Here is a 19,024-nt window from a genome sequence, read left to right on the forward strand (position 1 = left end):
TTACGTAGCTTATCACGGCTAGATTTCCAAAGTCAGCCATGATAGGCTACGTAGATCATTATGTAGCCTATCACGGGTGACTTTGGGAAAAAAAGCGCGTACGCAAATGGCGGCGCCCATGGGCGCCGCCATTTGCGTTCCTTATTTGGGCCCGGGTAGTCTATGTAAAGATTTACTCAGACTACAGCAAAAATAAGGGCAATGCTATATAAGGGCACAGCCACCGGCGCTCCCGACAGGTGGCAAGCGCTGGCCGAGGGGGCTGCACTTGCGCACATGCGCCCCCACCGTGAGCGCTGGCAACCCTGGGGCCGCGGCGGTGTAGGCGCACAGCAATCCGCCTGAGGAGGCAAGTGAGGGGGGTGGGCGCACGGCCGCCGGGAGTGTGGGCGCCCCGGCAGGGGAGCGCACTAGGCGCTGCCGCGCCCAGGCGTGCGCCCGCACAGCCACCGGTGCTCCCGATGGGCGGCAAGCACCGGCTGAGGGGGCGGCGCTCATGCACATGCACCTCCGCCACAAGTGCCGGCAACCCCGGGGCTGTGGTGGTGTAGGCGCGTGGCAATCCGCCTGAGGAGGCGAGCGGGGGTGGCGGAAGCTTGGCCGCCGGGAGCGCGGGCACCACACCAGGAGAGCGCCCGAGGATGCGCTGAGCCTGGGTGTGCGCCGGTGCCCCCATCGGGCAGCAAGCGCCGGCCAAGGGGGTGGCGCATGCGCACACGCGCCCCCGCTGCGAGCGCCAGCAACCCCGGGGCCGAGGCGGCGCAGGCGCACAGCAGCCACCTGAGGAGGCAAAAAGAAGGGGGGCGGGCACTCGGAGGCGAGTCTTGGCCGGGGGGGCTGCGCACGAGGAGCGGGCAACAGACGCCTCCCCCGGGTAAGTGCTGCCGGCACAGCCACCGGCGCTCCTGCCGGCGCGACAAGCGTCTTGTCACCCCACCTGCCCAAATGCCCCCCCCTTTCGGCCAGACAAGCTGGCGCCGGGGTGAGGGCATTTCTGCGTGGATCCATCCTAAATATTATTTATCATATCATCATATTATCCATTACACACAAAGGCTGACTAGCTATTGTGTAACCATCTGGTATAAGGAAAGATCACAGTTCAAACCAGAAACCAAATAGCTATTTCACATCCACCATAACTAGGTCTCTCATCGTGTATCCAGTTAAAAACCACTAAGTAAATATTGTGTGCTCCTGTTCTTCAAAATGGGTTTAATTGCATAAAATCTTTCACATCAAAAAGCTGAATGTTTGATGAAGGGCGGTCGCACAGTAAGTATTAGGAAACTCTTGCATTACTCAGAAAACCTACCTGCAATTCTTCTCACAGCAACAACATATAGTAAAGAATCATTGCTCAAAATATTTATCGGCCGCCTTCTCTCTTCCCCACTACCCTCTATTTTGAATTTGTCACCTGCTAGATGTTCAGTGAAAACGACTGACGCCATAATCAGGTAAAAATGTAACTGAGCTTCTTGGGGTTTTATAATGTTATTTTTACCACTGGCTGCAAAGAGTTCATAAAGTCAATTAAAACATGGATTTGTATGCTGGGATTTCATCTGAAATCACTAATAGTTTCCTTTGGGACAGAATATGTAAAGTTTAATAATGAATCGACTTTGGAGGTACACATTATGTTTGTGCAGGAAACATATTGCAGTTATACCTCATTTGCTAAATTCTTTGCACAATCATCCGTTTGTGCAAAATGGGGGTGTCTGAAGCATCCCCATGGAGGATGTACCTTTGAAATGTACAACAGTCATATGAAGCTGTGAATGCATTATCTAAAGCTTCTCGCAAAAAGTTTGTGTCATAAATCAATACAAGGGAAAGCAGATGATGCTAGTCCTTTCTGTGCCTCCAGTAGCAAGGAAAACTAGCAGTTAAAAGTTTTACACTATAGGAGACATTGCATTCTTCATGTCAGAAAAGTTATGCTGCCAACTTGGTAACCAGTTTGAGCAGCTGCCATATTGGAATGCAAAACAGCTGTCATGAATTCACATTGTACTAGTCAATTTTTGAGTCCCCAATAATGATAAAAATTAGTTTCAGTGACAAAACGAACATTGTATGAACCACACTAACTGTAACATTTCTGTCATCTTGGTCATATTGGATTCAAATATCACTTCTAAAAATATACACTTATTGTATACAAATATACAAATAGCGTTGCCCTTATTTTCGCCGTAGTCTACATAAATCTTTACGTAGACTACAGGGACCAAATAAGGAACGCGAATGGCAGCTCCCTATGGGGGCCGCCATTTGCGTACGTGCTTTTTTTTTTTTCAGAGTCACCCGTGATAGGCTACGTGACGATTAACGTAGCCTATCACGGCTGACTTTGCAAATCTAGCCGTGATAAGCTACGTTAATCGTTACGTAGCCTATCACAGGGGCGTATTTTTTTTTTTTTACTTTTCTTGTAATGGCAGCGGCGGCAGCCTGACGAAGACCTGCCGAACCGCTGCGGGGACCCGCCGCCGGGAGCGACATTCGTAAAAGGTAAGTCCCATCCCAGGGGGGGCGGGCGGGGGGCGGAGAATTTCTCCCCGAACAACCTTCGGAGGACCGAATACATTGGCACTCAGCCCCCCAAAGTTTCGGGGAGAAATTCTCCCCCATCCCTACATTTTTTCTGTCTCTAATATATTGTACCTTATTTTTGCTCTTGTTTGTACATATATCGCCTGTAGTTTAAACTTATTTCCCAAATGATACTTATTTAGGGAGCAATCCTATTTGGATTGATGGTCACCTCCAACCCTGGGGGCAACCGCCTATCCAGTGCAGGGCAGGAGGAGTGGTGAGGAGAGGATCTCCTCCTCACTCCCACCACCCTGCTTTCACAGCTAGATAGACAATTTCAGCTGTCTAGCTCCGAGACCTTGGAGCATGGGAAGGGGTGGCTGGACGACACATAGGATGTGTTGTACTGGCATTTCTGACCTCCCTGCCCTTGTCTGCTCCCAGGAATGCCCCATTTTTGCCACTCTGCACTGCTTTTACTAATGCAGAGTGCGGGGCTGATCTGTGCTGCCTATGAGGTGGCGTGAGACAGGATGGGTATCGGTTCTCTGGGAACCGACCTATCCTATAGCTATCTAGCTGCTGACTAGTGGCCATAGGATTGTGTCCTTAGCAGACGTAATCTAAATTTTGGATTAACTGTATAGAATGCCTTGTAAAGATCAGGTGTCATTATGATACACGGGACCTTTGTTGTCTTACAAATATTAATCATACTAAATAATTTCTGAATTGGATCTGCAATAAACCTTTAAAAAAACATATTGATCTGAGCCTCTACAATCACTAATATCTTCTTTCAGGTGTTTTGCCCATATCCTAGTAAATATTTTATAATCCACATTCAGTATAGATATTGGTCTATAGGAGACTAGGTTGCATTTATCTTTGTTTAATTTGGGTATCAATGTTATTATAGGTTGTATCCTCCTGTATTTCCCAATATAATTTCTTCAGTTGTGGCACCAACATCCACAAATGCTCTATAAAATTCACCAGTAAATCCATCTCGGCCTAGAGATTTATTATTTTTTAAAATCTTTTATAGCTTCTTTATCCTCTTCTATCTCAGCTTCTAAAAACTGTTTCAGTTCTTCTTTTAGTGGGGGTATTTTTGTTTTGTCTTGATATTCCTGAATCTACTTTATTTCTATTTGTTTCCCTTCATAAAGATCTTTATAATAATTTTGTAATAATTTCCCCATTTCCTTTTGATCATGTTTTAATTCCTTCTTTTGTATTCAAACCTCAAATTCTGTTCTTAGTTCTCTTTTTCTGGACTTTGTTCGCTAACAATTTTGAGCGTTTTTCCCGTAAACTCATAATACATTTGCTTGACATATAACATGTCTATCATTGTTTTATTTATTTCTAATGCCACTCTTTCTTTCCTCAAATTTTCCATTTCTTCTTTAATTCTAGTCTGACAGGTATACTTCTACTGCTCCATTAGTCTGATAATTTCTTGATCCAGTGTCTCCTTCTCCTTCTCCTCCTTCTCCTTTTTCTTTATTAAACTTAGCTGTTTTATATACAAACCCCTGTTATTGTTGTCTTGCCCACTTCCCATCTAATAGTGTCTATTGTTTTCTGTTTAATTTTCTTCAAAATATCTTTCTTTATTCCTTTTTATCTTACCTTTAATATCTTCCTTAGTTAATAATATGGGATTCAATCACCAAATATAATCCCTTTTAATTTCTTGGTCCATCTCAACATACATTTTGATTGGGGCATGGTTTGTTACTTTTATTGTCCAATTTCCAATTTTTTTAGGCCTTTGTAAAAAAAGTTTCTGTCATTAAAATTGTATCTAACCTACTAAAACTTGTATATATTTCTGAAAAATATGTATGACTACAGTCATTAGGGTTTATTTCAATCCAAGCATCATAAATATCATTTTTTTTCAAAATTTCCATATATCAGGACACTCTTCTGTCCTGCTTTGACATTGTTCTTTGTTTTGTATTGCCCATTGACATTGCCCCCTGCAGACATTAGGGATGTACGAAAGTCACTTACCTTTCCGCGGATTATGTTGATGGTGGGGGGCGAGGCGTTCCGTCCCTCCCCCCGGAATCCTTGATGGGGGGGAGGCGATCCATTCCTTCCCCCCCAGAATCCTCCATGGCCGGCTGTGCTCCACGGCAGCTCCGTGGAGCAGCTGGCCAGGCCCAGGCCAGAGCCATCTGCAGCCGGATTTCCAGCCACGGAGGGCTCTGGGTAAAAAAACAAAACAAATTCTCTGCCATCCCTATGCAGACTCCAATTTAAATCTCCTGCAATGATTTTTTTTTTCCTGATTTTGAGAATCTGTTAACTTTAGCTAAGATCTTCTGTAGAAATTATAACTGATTCATGTTAGGGCTATCTTCTGATGACAATGTTATTAGCCCTTTATTATTATATATCCCTTCTACAACTATATATCTCCACTTTTTATCTTTCATCATTCTTTTTAATTGAAAAATTATCTCATTAATTAATATACCTACCCCCAAGTTCTTCTAGATCCTGGAGGTCAGAATTTATGTCCCATTGTCTGGTGTCCAATATCCAGCTGTTCGTCTTTGGTTTATGAAGTTCTTGAAAAACTAATATCTCAGGTTTCATTTCAGATATCAATTTATACATTCAAGTTTGTTTTACCCCATCCCCTTCTCCTCTTATATTCAGAGATGTACACTGTACCATATTTATTTTAATTTTTATTTTATTTCCTCCCCTATTTTTTCTTTTTCCTTCCCCTTTCTTGTTTTTCACCTTTCCCTGTCATTTCTTCTACTACTTTTCTCTTTTCTCCTAAAAACTACCTGTTATTTCCCTTTTACTTATTCCTTCTTTCCAATTTCTCCCAATCCTGCCCCCCACATCCCCTCTACCTGAAAGGTTATTTGCTCATGTTTCCAAGAGCCAGTGTCTCCTTCAGTACTTTTTGATTTCCTCCTCCCTGCTCTTATCTCCAAAGCTTATCACTATAGTGTCACAATGTTGTCTTATATGAACAGACAGGATAGTTAGACAAATTTACAAATTTTGAGAAAAAAGTTGTGAGACAGAAATACACACACACACACACACACACACATGAGCAAAACTAGAACAGTATAAAAGGAAAACTAAACTTCCTTATCCTCCCTGGGGTGGTCAGCTAACTAATTTCATCATAAGTTGGATCCTTGCCTTAGATTCCCTCACCCTCAATTTGTTTGTTTTTCTTTTCCCTTTCTGCCAATAATTATTTCATCTCTTCCTATTTATGACTCAATCCATATTTATTCCTTTCCTTGTTTTCTCCTTTTGTGGCCATTCCCTTAACTCTGTTTTAGAAACATTTGCTATCTTTTTCTCTTTCTTATTTCCTCTTATGCTTGTATCTCCTCCTCTGCACCATCTGAAACATCTATGTGGTCATCTGCAGTCCTTCTTCATCTTCTTTGGGATGTTAGAGAATTCCTCCATGGATCCCAGGAGGGCCGAATTCCAGTAAATTCACTCCCCCGGAATCCGTGGTAGAAAGAGCAACCCGCCCCACCACCCCGCGAAAGCCCCGAAAAGCAGAGCCTACCTGGCTGCGGCTCCGGCAGTGGCTTCAGCTCCGGCAGTGGTGGCAGCGGCAGCAGCTCCAGCTGCTGCTGGGCTGGTGTGGATGCAAATGGCATCCTGAATAGGGGACACCATTTGCATCCCTATGGTAGCCCATGATAGGCTATGTAAATATAGGGATGTCAGAGAATTCCGCCACAGATCTCAGGGAGGCCGAATGCCAGCGCATTCGCCCCCCCAAAATCGGTGGCGGAACGGTCTGACCCCCCCACCCCGCTTGGGATGAGACTTACCTGGGGCAGATCTTCCGGGTGGTGGCGGCAGCGGTGCAGCGGCAGCGGCGGCTGGTCTTCCGACTGGCTGCCACCGCTGCCATCTCCAGTTAAAAAAAAAAATGTGATAGGCTACGAAAAGATTTACGTAGCCTATCACAGCTAGATTTAAAAAAAAACACCGTGATAGGCTACGTAAATCTTTACATAGCCTATCACGGCTGACTTAAAACAAACAAACAAACAAATGCGCATACGCAAATGGTGGCGGCCATGGCCGCCACCATTTGCGTTCCTTATTTTGGCATGTCTTAGTCTACGTAAACATTTACATAGTCTAAGACGGCAAAAATAAGGGGAACGCAAATAGCGTAGCGTCTATGCTATTTGCCCTCCCCTTATTTTCACCGTCTTAGTCTACGTAAATGTTTACGTAGACTAAGACGTGCCAAAATAAGGAACGCAAATGGCGGCTGCCATGGCCGCCGCCATTTGTGTACGTGCGTTGTTGTTGTTTTTAAAATCAGCTGTGATAGGCTACGTAAACATTTACGTAGCTGCCGCCATTTGCGTCCCTGCTAGACAGCGGCCGGATGTCTGGCTGCTGGCAGAGCCGGCCAGCGGCTCCGCAGAATCGCTGCAGAGCGTAGCCGGCCAGCCAGGATTCCGGGGGGGGGAGGAATGGAGCGCCTCCCCGCCTGGCCAGGATTCTGGAGGGAGGGATGGAACGCCTCCCCCCCAGCATCAGCATAATCTGCTGAAAGGTAATTCACTTTCGTACATCCCTACATAAATATTTACGTAGCCTATGATGGCTCAAGTGGGAACGCAAATTATTATTTGCGTAGCCATCATGTGAAAAAACAGGGACACAAATGGAGTAATGGATACCATTCACAGCCGTAAAGCTAGTAGATTAAACTGGATTAACGTGGCCTGGACAGACTCCGGAGGGAGGGATTGATCATGTCCAGGGACTGCCCCAGCTGGAACGGGGTAAGTTATCTGCCCATCACTAATAACAAGATCTTGAACTTATTGAGAAGGATGTTTTCTTATTTATTTAATAAGCAAGCATATCAGGCTGGTTCACTTCATGAAGAACCCCCATGAAATCAGAGCTATCAATAAATAATAGAAGAACAGGTGAAAATAGCAACAGTAGAAAAGATCAGATGTTACAGGCTCATCAGACATTTAGCTGCCTGAGAAAAGGGGTCTTCATGTGGCACTGAAGGGAGGAATCAAGTGAGTCCTTCAGGAGGGAGAATTCCATGAAACATCATCACAAAGGAATATTTCCACATTCCAGTTGCCACCTGCCTCATCGTTGTACCACATTATCCTTAGATGTGCAAGGGCAGACAGATATTGGGAGAGATAGCCCATCAGGTAACCTGAAGCTTAATTGTATGGAGCTCTAAAGGGAAGCACCAGCACTTTGAACTATACTTGGATTTGGGCTGGTAGACAGTGGAGCTCTTTAAGCACATGGAAGGTATCTTCCTAACAAAGGTTCCAGGGTTAGTAGCCTAGCATCTATGCTTCATTCAGGCATCCCCAACTACACTGTTTTTCAATATTTTTATCCAGAGGGTGGATAACCATGACCAGGATTTCTCTATCCAGAAGGGGTCAAAGCTTGTGCGGCAGCCTCAAGCTATCTGTTAGCTCAATGACGATATATGTTCTGGTTTGCTTAATTTTACTGATTTTACATAACAGAAGGAATCAGTGCCCTTCTTGACTAGTTTCTTGATTAATTTCTTGATGGCTTCCTTCACTTCCCTGTTTTTGAGGCTGTAGATAATGGGGTTCAACATGGGAGTTGAAATGCTGTATTGAATGGAAAAGTATTCATCCATGATTACTGAGGAGGCTGAGCTGGGCCTCATATACCTAAGGCAGCCAGTGCCATACAGTAGAACCACAACAAGGAGGTGGGAACTGCAAGTGGAGAAGGTTTTTCTTCTAGCTTCTGCTGAATGCATCTTTAGTATCAAAGAGACAATATTGACATAGGACAATAGAATAACAAAGAATGAAAAAAACCCAACTATACCAGCAGTAATGAAGAACACAATGGTATTCAGGAATGTTTCTGTGCAAGATAGCACAAGTAAAGACGGAAGTTCACAGCTGAAATGCTTGATAATATTTGGGCCACAGAACATGAGCTTCAGTACAGGTAATGTATTTGCCATGGCATAGAAGAAACTGGTTGCCCATGCACCCCCCACCAGCCATCTACAAAAGGCCTTGTTCATGATTTGGACATAATGCAGGGGCTTGCAGATGGCAGCAAATCGGTCATAAGCCATTGCTGCAAGTATTAGAATTTCAGTGGTTGCTATTAGTAAGATAAAAAACATCTGGGTGATGCAGCTATTGTATGAAATTTCCTGGCTTACATAAATGTTGACTAGGAGTTTAGGCACTGTGATGGAAGAAAAGGAGATATCTATGAAAGACAGATGACTCAGGAAGGAGTACATTGGGCTGTTGAGGTTACCGTTGGCCCTTATTACCATGATAATTGTAATGTTGCCCATTAGTGTTAGTACATATATGAGGAAGAACGTTAAGAAGAGGAATATTTGGACTGGTGGATCATATGAAAATCCCAAGAAGACAAAATACGTTACAGTGGTGGTCTGGTTTTCCATTTCCATCAAAAGTTTGAACTATAGGAAAAAAGAGAGAAATATATACTCTCAGTAAGTGGCAGACCATCGTAGTACAAATCCCCTGTTTCCCTAAATTTGTTTCCCAGTGTTATTTCCTAACCAACACCTGAGGCAGGCAATGAGTAAAAAAAATAGGGTTACTTACAACATTTACTTTGATGGATTCTGTTCCAGATGTTTGGGTTTCACTGTACTGGACATGTTGACTGAAGCAGGGCTGAACATTTCGGAATCCATTATTATTTCAGTTGTTTATTTTTAATGTTTTGTCACTGGGGGGGGGGCTTGCTTTGATTATTCTCTCTTTGCAGTAAAAACACATTCAGAATAAATTTTAAAATTATATCTCCCCCGTCCCCAAATATATCCCATTATAGGTATGTTTGTGATGGGAGTTTGCTTTCAGATTTACTTTGGATGTGTGTTGTTTTTACTATACACACACACACACACACAATACGTGTGTGTGTGTGTTCAATTAATTATTATTTCTTTTTTAAAAATCCATCTGATTACATTTTTATTTTCTCAGTTGTGGATACAACCTAGGGATGTGTGAAAGTCACTTACCTTTTCAAAGGGGGTGATTTGCAGTGGGGGGGAGTGGCTCTGCACCTCCCCCTGAAATCCTAACCCAGCTGGCTCTGCTCTGCGGCAGCTCCGTGGAGCTGCTGGCCGGGTGCATTAGCAGGCGTGCGGAGCCTGCAGACGCAAATGGCGGCAGCTATGGCGGCCGCCATTTGCATTCCCTTTGTTGCCATGATAGGCTACCTAAGTATTTATGTCTCCTATCACGGCAAAAATGGGGAAGAAAATGGTTGCCGCAGATGCGGCCACCATTCACAAAGCAGTGCGAACGGCACCAGGTAACTGCTCCATTTCGCGTGCCTTTCACGGGGTGGTGCGGCTTTGTTCCGCCATGGATTTTGGGGTGCTGAATGCACTGGCATTCAGCCTCACTGAGATCCATGGCAGAATTCTCTGACATCGCTAGTACATCCACAAAGTCCAGTTGCACATTCCCTATGGTGGAAACCTTTCCAGGATTCATCTGAATCTAGGGATGTACGAAAGTCACTTACCTAGTTGCAGATTGTGTTTGTGGTGGTGGAGGAGGTGCTCCATCCCTCCCCCCAGAATCCTCAATGGGGGGGAGGCAATCCGGTCCTCCCCCCCTGGAATCCTCGATGGCCAGCTCGGCTCCGCGGCGGCTCCGCGGAGCAGCTGGCCCGGGCTGTCCGCAGCCGGATTTCCGGCCACGGACTGGCTGGTGCGGATGCAAATGGTGGCTGCAATAGTGGCCTCCATTTGCATCCAGCCAGGCAGCTGTGATAGGCTACATAAGTCTTTACATAGCCTATGACAGCTGGGGAAAAAGAAAAAATGGTGTACGCAAATGGCGGCGGCTATGGCCGCCGGCATTTGCGTTCCTTATTTTTTGCCATTTTACTCTACGTAAATATTTACATAGACTATTACGGTGAAAAAAAGGGTAATGCAAATAGCGTAGTTGGCGCTATTTGCGTTCCTTTTTTATTCACCATTTTAGCCTATGGAAATATTTGCGTTCCCCTTTTTTTTGCCGTAATAACTAGGGATGTCAGAGAATTCCGCCACGGACCTTGGTGAGGCCGAATGCCAGTGCATTCGGCCCCCCAAAATCTGTGGCCGAATGGCCTGCCCCCCCCCTGCAGATCCCCCGTGGGACAAGACTTACCTGGGGCGGATGTTCCGGGCGGCAGCAGCTCCGGCGGCAATGGCGGCGGCGAGTTGTCTTCCGACCGGCTGCCACCGCTGCCATTTCCAGTCTTGTCATTTTTTTGTGGGTTTTTTTTAGAAGACGTGATAGGCTACGTAAAGATTTACGTAGCCTATCATGGCTGGGTAAAATAACAAAACAAAACGCGTACGCAAATGGCGGTGGCTATGGCCGCCGCCATTTGTGTTCCTTATTTTTGGCCATCTTAGTGTACATAAATATTTACGTAGACTATGTCAGTGAAAATAAGGGGAACACAAATAGCGTAGTGGGTGCGATTTGCATCCCTTTTTGATTTGCCGTTTTAGCCTACGTAAATCTTTACGTAGGCTAAAACGGCGAATCAAAAAGGGACGCAAATAGCGCCCGCTACACTATTTGCGTTCCCCTTTATTTTCACCATCATAGTCTACATAAATATTTATGTAGACTAAGATGGCCAAAAATAAGGAACACAAATGTCGGCGGCCATAGCCGATGCCATTTGCGTATGTGTTTTGTTTTTGTTTTTTTACCCAGAGCCCTCCGCGGCCGGAAATCTGGCTGTGGATCGCTCTGGCCTGGGCCTGGCTGGCTGCTCTGCGGCACTGCTGTGGAGCACAGCCGGCCGTGGAGGATTCCAGGGGGGATGAACGGATTGCCTCCCCCCCCGTTGAGGATTCCGGGGGAAGGGACGGAACGCCTCCCCCCCACCATCAACATAATCCGCGAAAAGGTAAGTGACATCCCTAGAATAGCTTACATAAATATTTATGTAGACTAAAACAGCGCAAAATAAAGAATGCAAATGGCGGTCGCCCTAGCTGCCACCATTTTCGTACGCCGTTGTGTTTTTTTTTTATGGCTTGCCGTGATAGGCTACGTAAAGACTTATGTAGCCTATCATGGCAAAGACCATGATGGAAATGGCGACCACGGCAGCTGGTCGAAAGATCATCCGCCGCTGCCGCCGGAGCCGCCGCCGGAGCCGCAGCCATCTGGAACATCTGCCCCAGGTAAGCCTTGTTCCTGCAACCAGCACTGCCCTCTTCCTCATTGTCTTCTGTCCTCCAGCAGTCCCCACTGCTGCCATTACTCAACTCCCTCCTACCCACCTCCCTCTTGGCTGCCACTGCCACTATTGCCTCCCATCCTCCTCATCTACTCTTCACTTTCCCTTCCCCATGTTTCACCCCTGGCCTCCTCCTCCTCCACCACCTGTCTTTGCCTTCTCCACATCTCCGATGGTCACCATCATCCTCCACTCTTCTGGACGCATTTCTCATCATGAATGTCTCTTGCTAGTGAGACATTCTGGGTGAGAGTGGGCCTGAAGACTGGATGTGTTGCAGCAGGAGCAGAGGCAATCTCCAAGGCCCCCTTAATGCCTAACTATGAGGAAGGCCCCTCACAGTGAAGCATTTGGGCTGCTGCACTTGGGTGGGCTCTCAGAAGAGCTTCACTGGCTGCTTTCCTGCTATGGATTTCCTGCAGCAGAGTTAGGCAATAATGTACGGTGCTCCAGAGTGCTGTGCCATGCATCATTCAGCAGAACTGGTGCAGCTCTTTGAAGAACTGGTAGGTTGATGTCTCACACTGAGAACTCCAATGAGCTAGGTGTTGGGCCGCTGCTCCATGCATGATCCTCCTGGCAGCAGACGGCTATGCTGCTGCAGCTCCTGGTCCCAGCTAAAAGGACCCAGAGTACTGTTGCTGCCACTGGCCACCACCTTCAGGCTTTCCTGTGTCTTTCCCACAGCAATGTTTTAGTTACTGTTTTAATGTGTTCTACTTAGGGATGGTGGAGAATTCCGCCATGGACTCCAATGAGGATTCCCCCGGAGTCTGCAGTGGAACAAAAGACTCACCTCTGTAACCCAGGGGAATCCATGCTGGCCAGATCCTATGTGCCACCGTCTGTCTGCTGCTGTCCGCTGCCAGCCGCTACTGCCTGTCTTCGGAGGCAAATGGCATCCGGCATAGCGGACACCATTTGCGTCCCTGCCTTTTGCCATGATAGGCTACGTGAAGATTTACGTAGCCTATCACGGCAAAGAACAGGGATACAAACCGTGTCCGCTATGCCATTTGCGTCTCTGCCTTTTGCCGTGATAGGCTATGCAAATCTTTACGTAACCTATTCCGGTAAAAGGCAGGGACGCAAATTCTTTTCCTACTTATGCAGAACACGAAGTTTCCTTTTTTTTAGGGGTGGACGAAAGTCACTTACCTTTTCTCGCAGCTTGTTCGCGGTGGGGGGGAGCGCTTCGCTGCTCCCCCCGCGAAGTTCAGGCTGGGGGGGGAGGCTTCCCGCCTCGCCCGGCCGAAATTCAGGCTGGGGGGGGAGGCTTCCCGCCTCGCCCGGCCGAAATTCAGGCTGGGGGGGAGGCTTCCCGCCTCGCCCGGCCGAAATTCAGGCCGGGGAGGAGGCTTGCCGCCTCGCCCGGTCACGAACGCGAAAGTAAAAAAAAACCCATGCCCCCTGATAGGCTACGTGATGATTCACGTAGCCTATCATGGCTAGATCTGCAAAGTCAGCCGTGATAGGCTACGTGAATCGTCACGTAGCCTAACACGGGTGACTTAAAAAAAAAAAAAAAAGCGCGTACGCGAATGGCGGCCCCCATAGGGAGCCGCCATTCGCGTTCCTTATTTAGTTGCTGTAGTCTACGTAAATGTAGACGTAGACTACGGAGAAAATAAGGGCAACGCTATTTACGTAGACTACAGCGACCAAATAAGGAATGGGAATGGCGGCTCCCTATGGGGGCCGCCATTATCCGTACACACTTTTTTTTTTTTTTTAAAGTCACCCGTGATAGGCTACGTGACGATTGACGTAGCCTATCACGGCTGACTTTGCAAATCTAGCCGTGATAGGCTACGTGAATCGTCACGTAGCCTATCAGGGGACTTTTTTTTTCTTTCTTTTATTGCAATGGCGGCGGCGGCAGCCGGTCGAAAGACTGGCTGCCGCTGCCGCCCCGCTCGAACACCTGATGAACCGCCAGCCGGACCCGCCGCCGGGAAGGACATTCAGGGAAGGTAAGTCCCGTCCCGGGGGGGGGGGGCGGGGGGCGGGGGGGGCGGCAGATTTCTCCCCGAAACTTGTTCGGGGGGCCGAACACGTTGGCGCTCGGCCCCCCGAAGTTTCGGGGAGAAATTCTCCGCCATCCCTACTTTTTTTACAGCAGCTACACTGGGTTGACATTTTCATGGAGCTGTCCACCAAAACCCTAAGATCTCTTTCTTGGTTGATGACTGCTAGCTCAGATCCAATCAGGTTATATTTGCTTACTATGAATCACATTTGCCATTTGGATGCCCATTCTCCCAGTTTGGAGAGATCCTTTTGAAGCTCCTAACAATCCCTTTAAGTTTTAAACACACTAAACAATTTGGTGTCATTGGCAAACTTGGCCATGCCCACTGCTCACTCCTAATTACAGATCATTTATGAATAAGTTGAAAACTATTAGTCCCAATACAGTTCCCTGTGGGATCCCACTATTTACTTCTATCCATTGGGAGAATTTACCACTTATTCCTATTCTCCACTTTCTTTTCTTTAAGTTTAACCATTTACTGATCCAAAAGACACCACTCCCATTATTCCATGACTGGTAAGCTTGCTCAGGAGTCTTTGGTGAGGAGCTTTGTCAAAAGCCTTTTGCAAGACCAAGTAGACAATGTCTACTGGATCACCGCTGTCTGCATGTTTATTGACAATCTCAAAGAACATTAAAAGGTGAATGAGACAGAACTTACCTTTGCGGAAGCCATGTTGATTCTTTTTCAGCAGGGTGTGTCCATCTATATGCTTTCTAACTGTATCTTTAATAATACTTTCAGCCAATTTACCCTGAGCAGACATTAAGCTAACTGGCCTGTAATTGCTGGGATTCCCCCTGGATCCCTTTTTTAATAATTGGTTTTACACTGGCTATTCTCTAGTCCTCTGGTACAGAGGCTGATCTAAGGGATATGTCGCACATTTTCATTAGAATATCAGCAATCTCATGTTTGAGTTCTTGAAGAACTCTAGGGTGGATATCTGGGCCCAGTGATTAACTATTTAACTTTCAATTTGTCAATAAGGTTGAGAATGTCATCTTTTGTCACCAGTATTTGCTTCAGTTCCTTAGACTCGCTTCCTGAAAACATCAGTTCAGGCACAGGTATCTGTCCTATATGTTCTGCAGTGAAGACCAATGATACAAATTCATTCAGCTTCTCTGCAGTCTCCTTGACCTCCTCCTACTACTCCTTTAACTGCATTGTCATCCAACAGTACAGCTGCATCCCCCACCGGTTTTCTGCTTCTGATATCTTTAAAGTATTCTGGTATAATTCTCTTCAAAGAATTCTGGTATCACGTTGTGTTGTAGTTGGCCTGAGACTGCATTCTACCCCTCAACTCCCTGCCACCCCAAGCATGCAGGATGGGTAATTTGCTTGACAGAAGTCAGTCTATTAGAAAGCTGGGTCCTTGCCTTATGCCAAACAAAACTCTGTATAGTCAATTATGTTATCATTAGTTTCAATCCATATACTATACTGGTGATCTTACCACCTGCAGCCCACACTGTCAGAATAACCTGGTCTTCCTTCTGTTACCTAACTCATTGTTCTCTCTTTCGTTTCTGTTTTTCAATTTATGAATTTTGTACAGAATGCAGGGCATTTTCCATTTGCCTCAGCCTCCAGTTCCATCATGTCTTCCCACATTTATATTAGTGATGCGCATGTTCACACATTAAAAACTGTGCAAAAACACATTCTGCATGACACCAGTATAAGTGTGTGTGTGTGTGTGTGTGTGTGCGTGTGTGTGCATGTGTGTGTGCACGTGCGTGCGTGTGCATGCACATGGGATATTACTCATGGGCAGGAGTGAAATGAAGAAAGTCAAGATATAAGATTCTTACCTTGGCAAAAAGGTTCACACTAGATCAGAGTTCCCAAATTTCACCATCTCAGGTCAGTTGCAACTAAAGAGAAGAAAAGCAATATAAATTTAGGGTCAGAACTTCCATGATTACATTATTTACTACTTTTCCTATACAAAGAGAGTCATCTCCTTCCAATCCAGCCAAGGATCAGATGGTATTAGTTGGTACCATGCAAGTAGAAAGCACTTTGGTTTCTATTTTTCTCTAGGATGTATATTTGCATGGTGTGCCTGACAAAAGGAGAGGTCACAAGATTTGTGATTCACAACCAGCAATGAGAGATGTGTAAAACATGCCCTATCATTCCCACAGATATTCCACAGATAGACAAACGTGATATGATATGTTCACGTCACATCTGCAAAAGTAGAGAAATTGTGTTTTGCAAGGGTAGGATTTTCAGATATCTCCCAGCACGTGCTCTTTATTGAGCACTAGGACAATTTCAATGTACAGAAACATGTCTTGTGGCACAAGCCTGTCACATTTAGACAGAAAAAGTCCTACAACTCTCAGCATTCTCAGAAATGTTGGGTAATATAGGACCTGTTTCAGTCTAAACATGGATAGGATTACTCCCTTAATAGCACATAATTCTAGGGTTGGCGGAGAATTTCTCCCCGAAACTTCGGGGGGCCGAGCACCAACGTGTTCGGCCCCCCAAACAAGTTTCGGGGAGAAATTCTCCGCACCCCCCCCGCCCCCGCACTCCCCCCCGGGACGGGACTTACCTTTGCCGAATGTCCCTCCCAGCGGTGGGTCCGGCCGGCGAATCAGCGGGTCTTCGTCCGGGGCGGGAGCGGCAGCCGGTCTTTCGACCGCCATTCCAATAAAAGAAAAAAAAAACACCCCTGTGATAGGCTATGTGACGATTAACGTCACGGCTAGATTTGCAAAGTCAGCCGTGATAGGCCACGTAAATCGTCACGTAGCCTATCACAGGTGACTTTAAAAAAAAAAAGCGCGTACGGATAATGGCGGCCCCCATAGGGAGCCGCCATTCCCATTCCTTATTTGGTCGCTGTAGTCTACGTAAATCTTTACGTAGACTACGGCGAAAATAAGGGCAATGCAAATAGCGTATTCTTTATGTAAAGATTTACGTAGACTACAGCGACCAAATAAGGAACGCGAATGGCGGCTCTCTATGGGGGCCGCCATTAGCGTACGCGCTTTTTTTTTTTAAAGTCACCCGTGATAGGCTACGTGACGATTTACGTAGCCTATCACGGCTGACTTTGCAGATATAGCCATGATAGGCTACGTTAACCATCACGTAGCCTATCATGGGGGCGTGTTTTTTTTTTACTTTTTAGTTCGTGGCCGGGCGAGGCGAGGCACCTCCTCCCCAGCCTGAATTTCAGCCAGGCAAGGCAGGAAACCCCCCCCCCCGGCCTGAACTTCGCGGGGGGAGCAGCGAAGCGCCTCCCCCCCACCGCGAAAAGCTTCGAGGACAGGTAAGTGGGTTTCGTGCACCCCTACATAATTCTTATCCTCTTTCCCTTTGAAACTGGATATTACAATTCTGCATGGATCCACCCTAAATATTATACACCATATCATCATATTCTCCATTAAACACAAAGGCTGACTAGATATTGTGCATCCATCAAGTTTAAGGAGAGATCACAGTTCAAATCACAAACCATGTAGCTATTTCACATCCACCATAACTAGGTCTCTTATCATGTATCCAATGAAAAAACAAACAATACTGTATATTGTGCATCCTCATTCTCTAAAATGGACTGAATTGCACAATATTGTTAGCAGCAAAAAGCTGAATGTTCTATGCGGGGGTGGGGTGGGGTGGGGGTCACAGAGTTACTCTTAGGAAAGTCTTGCAAGACTCAGAAAACATACCTGAAATTCTTCTCACAAGAACAAGGCAAAATAAGGAATCATTGCTCAAAATATTTGTTTCTCGGCCACCCTCTCTCTTCTACACTAGTCTCTATTTTGAATCTCTCTCCTTCTAGATGTTCAGTGAAAACAACTGATGCCATAACCAGGTAACTATGTAACTGGACTTCTTGTGGTTTTATAATGTTATTTTTGCCCCTAGTTGCAAAGAGTTCATAGAGTCATTTAAAACATGGATTTGTATTCTGGGATTTTATCTGACATCACTAATTGTTTCCTTTGGGACAGTATATTTAGAGTTTAATAATGAATCGACTAAGGGGATGCCCACAATGTTTGTGCAGGAAACATATTTCAGTTATACTCCATTTGCTAAATTCTTTGCACAATAAGCCTTTTGTACAAAATGGGGGTGTCTTAGGCATCTTCATGAAAGATGTATCTTTGAAATGTACAGCAGTCATATGAACCTGTGAATGCCTTATCTAAAGCTCCTCGCAAAACGTGTATGTCATAAATTAATACAAGGCAAAACAGATGATGTTAGTCCTAGGGATGTCAGATAATTCTGCCACGGATCTTGGTGAGGCCGAATGCCAGTGCATTCGGCCCCCCGAACTCCGTGGTGGAACGGTCTGCTACCCCCCCGCGGATCCCCCCCAGGACGAGACTTACCTGGGGCGGATCTTCCGAGCGTGGCTGCGGCGGTGGCGGCGGTGGCTGTGGCTGTGGCGGCTGGTCTTCCGACCGGCTGCCACCACCGCCATTTGCAATCTTGGGGGGGGGGTTGTTGTTGTTTTTTTACAAGATGTGATAGGCTACGTAAAGATTTACGTAGCCTATCATGGCTGGGTTTAAAAAAAAAAAACGACGTGATAGGCTACGTAAATCTTTACGTAGCCTACCATGGCTGGGTGGGTTTAAAAACAAACAAACCCATGTATGCAAATGGTGGCGGCTATGGCCACCACCATTTGCGTTCCATATTTTTGCCCAGCTTAGTCTACGTAAATATTTACATAGACTATGAGGGCGAAAACAAAGGGGAATGCAAATAGTGTAGCGGGCGCTATTTGCGTCCCTTTTTGATTTGCTGTTTTAGCCTACGTAAATATTTACGTAGGCTAAAACGGTGAATCAAAACAGGATGCAAATAGCGCCCGCTACACTATTTGCATTCCCCTTTATTTTCGCCGTCATAGTCTACGTAAATATTTACGTAGATTAAGACAGCATAAATAAGGAACGCAAATGGCGGCGGCCATAGCCACCGCCATTTGCATACGCGGGTTTTTTTTTCCCCAGAGCCCTCCGCAGCTGGAAATCCAGCTTTGGACGGCTCTGGCCTGGCTGGGCTTGGCCGGCTGCTCCACGGAACTACCGCAGAGCACAGCCGGCTGCAGAGGATTCCGGGGG

General features: G+C 46.1%; 1 protein-coding gene across 1 annotated transcript; it reads right to left on the reverse strand.

Moving 5' to 3' along the window:
• Nucleotides 1-204: 204 nt before the first annotated feature.
• LOC146341491 (olfactory receptor 5BS1-like) lies at nucleotides 205-9,034 on the reverse strand. Its single transcript, XM_084807490.1, has 2 exons — nucleotides 8,087-9,034; nucleotides 205-780 (listed from the first exon to the last, which is right to left on the reverse strand). The coding sequence occupies exons 1-2, from the start codon at nucleotides 9,032-9,034 to the stop codon at nucleotides 205-207; spliced, it is 1,524 nt and encodes a 507-aa protein (XP_084663616.1).
• Nucleotides 9,035-19,024: the final 9,990 nt, after the last annotated feature.

Source organism: Heloderma suspectum, chromosome 6 (genome assembly GCF_057233095.1).
Source record: "Heloderma suspectum isolate Gila_16-S chromosome 6, 16-S_ref, whole genome shotgun sequence".
Lineage (NCBI taxonomy): Eukaryota > Metazoa > Chordata > Lepidosauria > Squamata > Helodermatidae > Heloderma > Heloderma suspectum.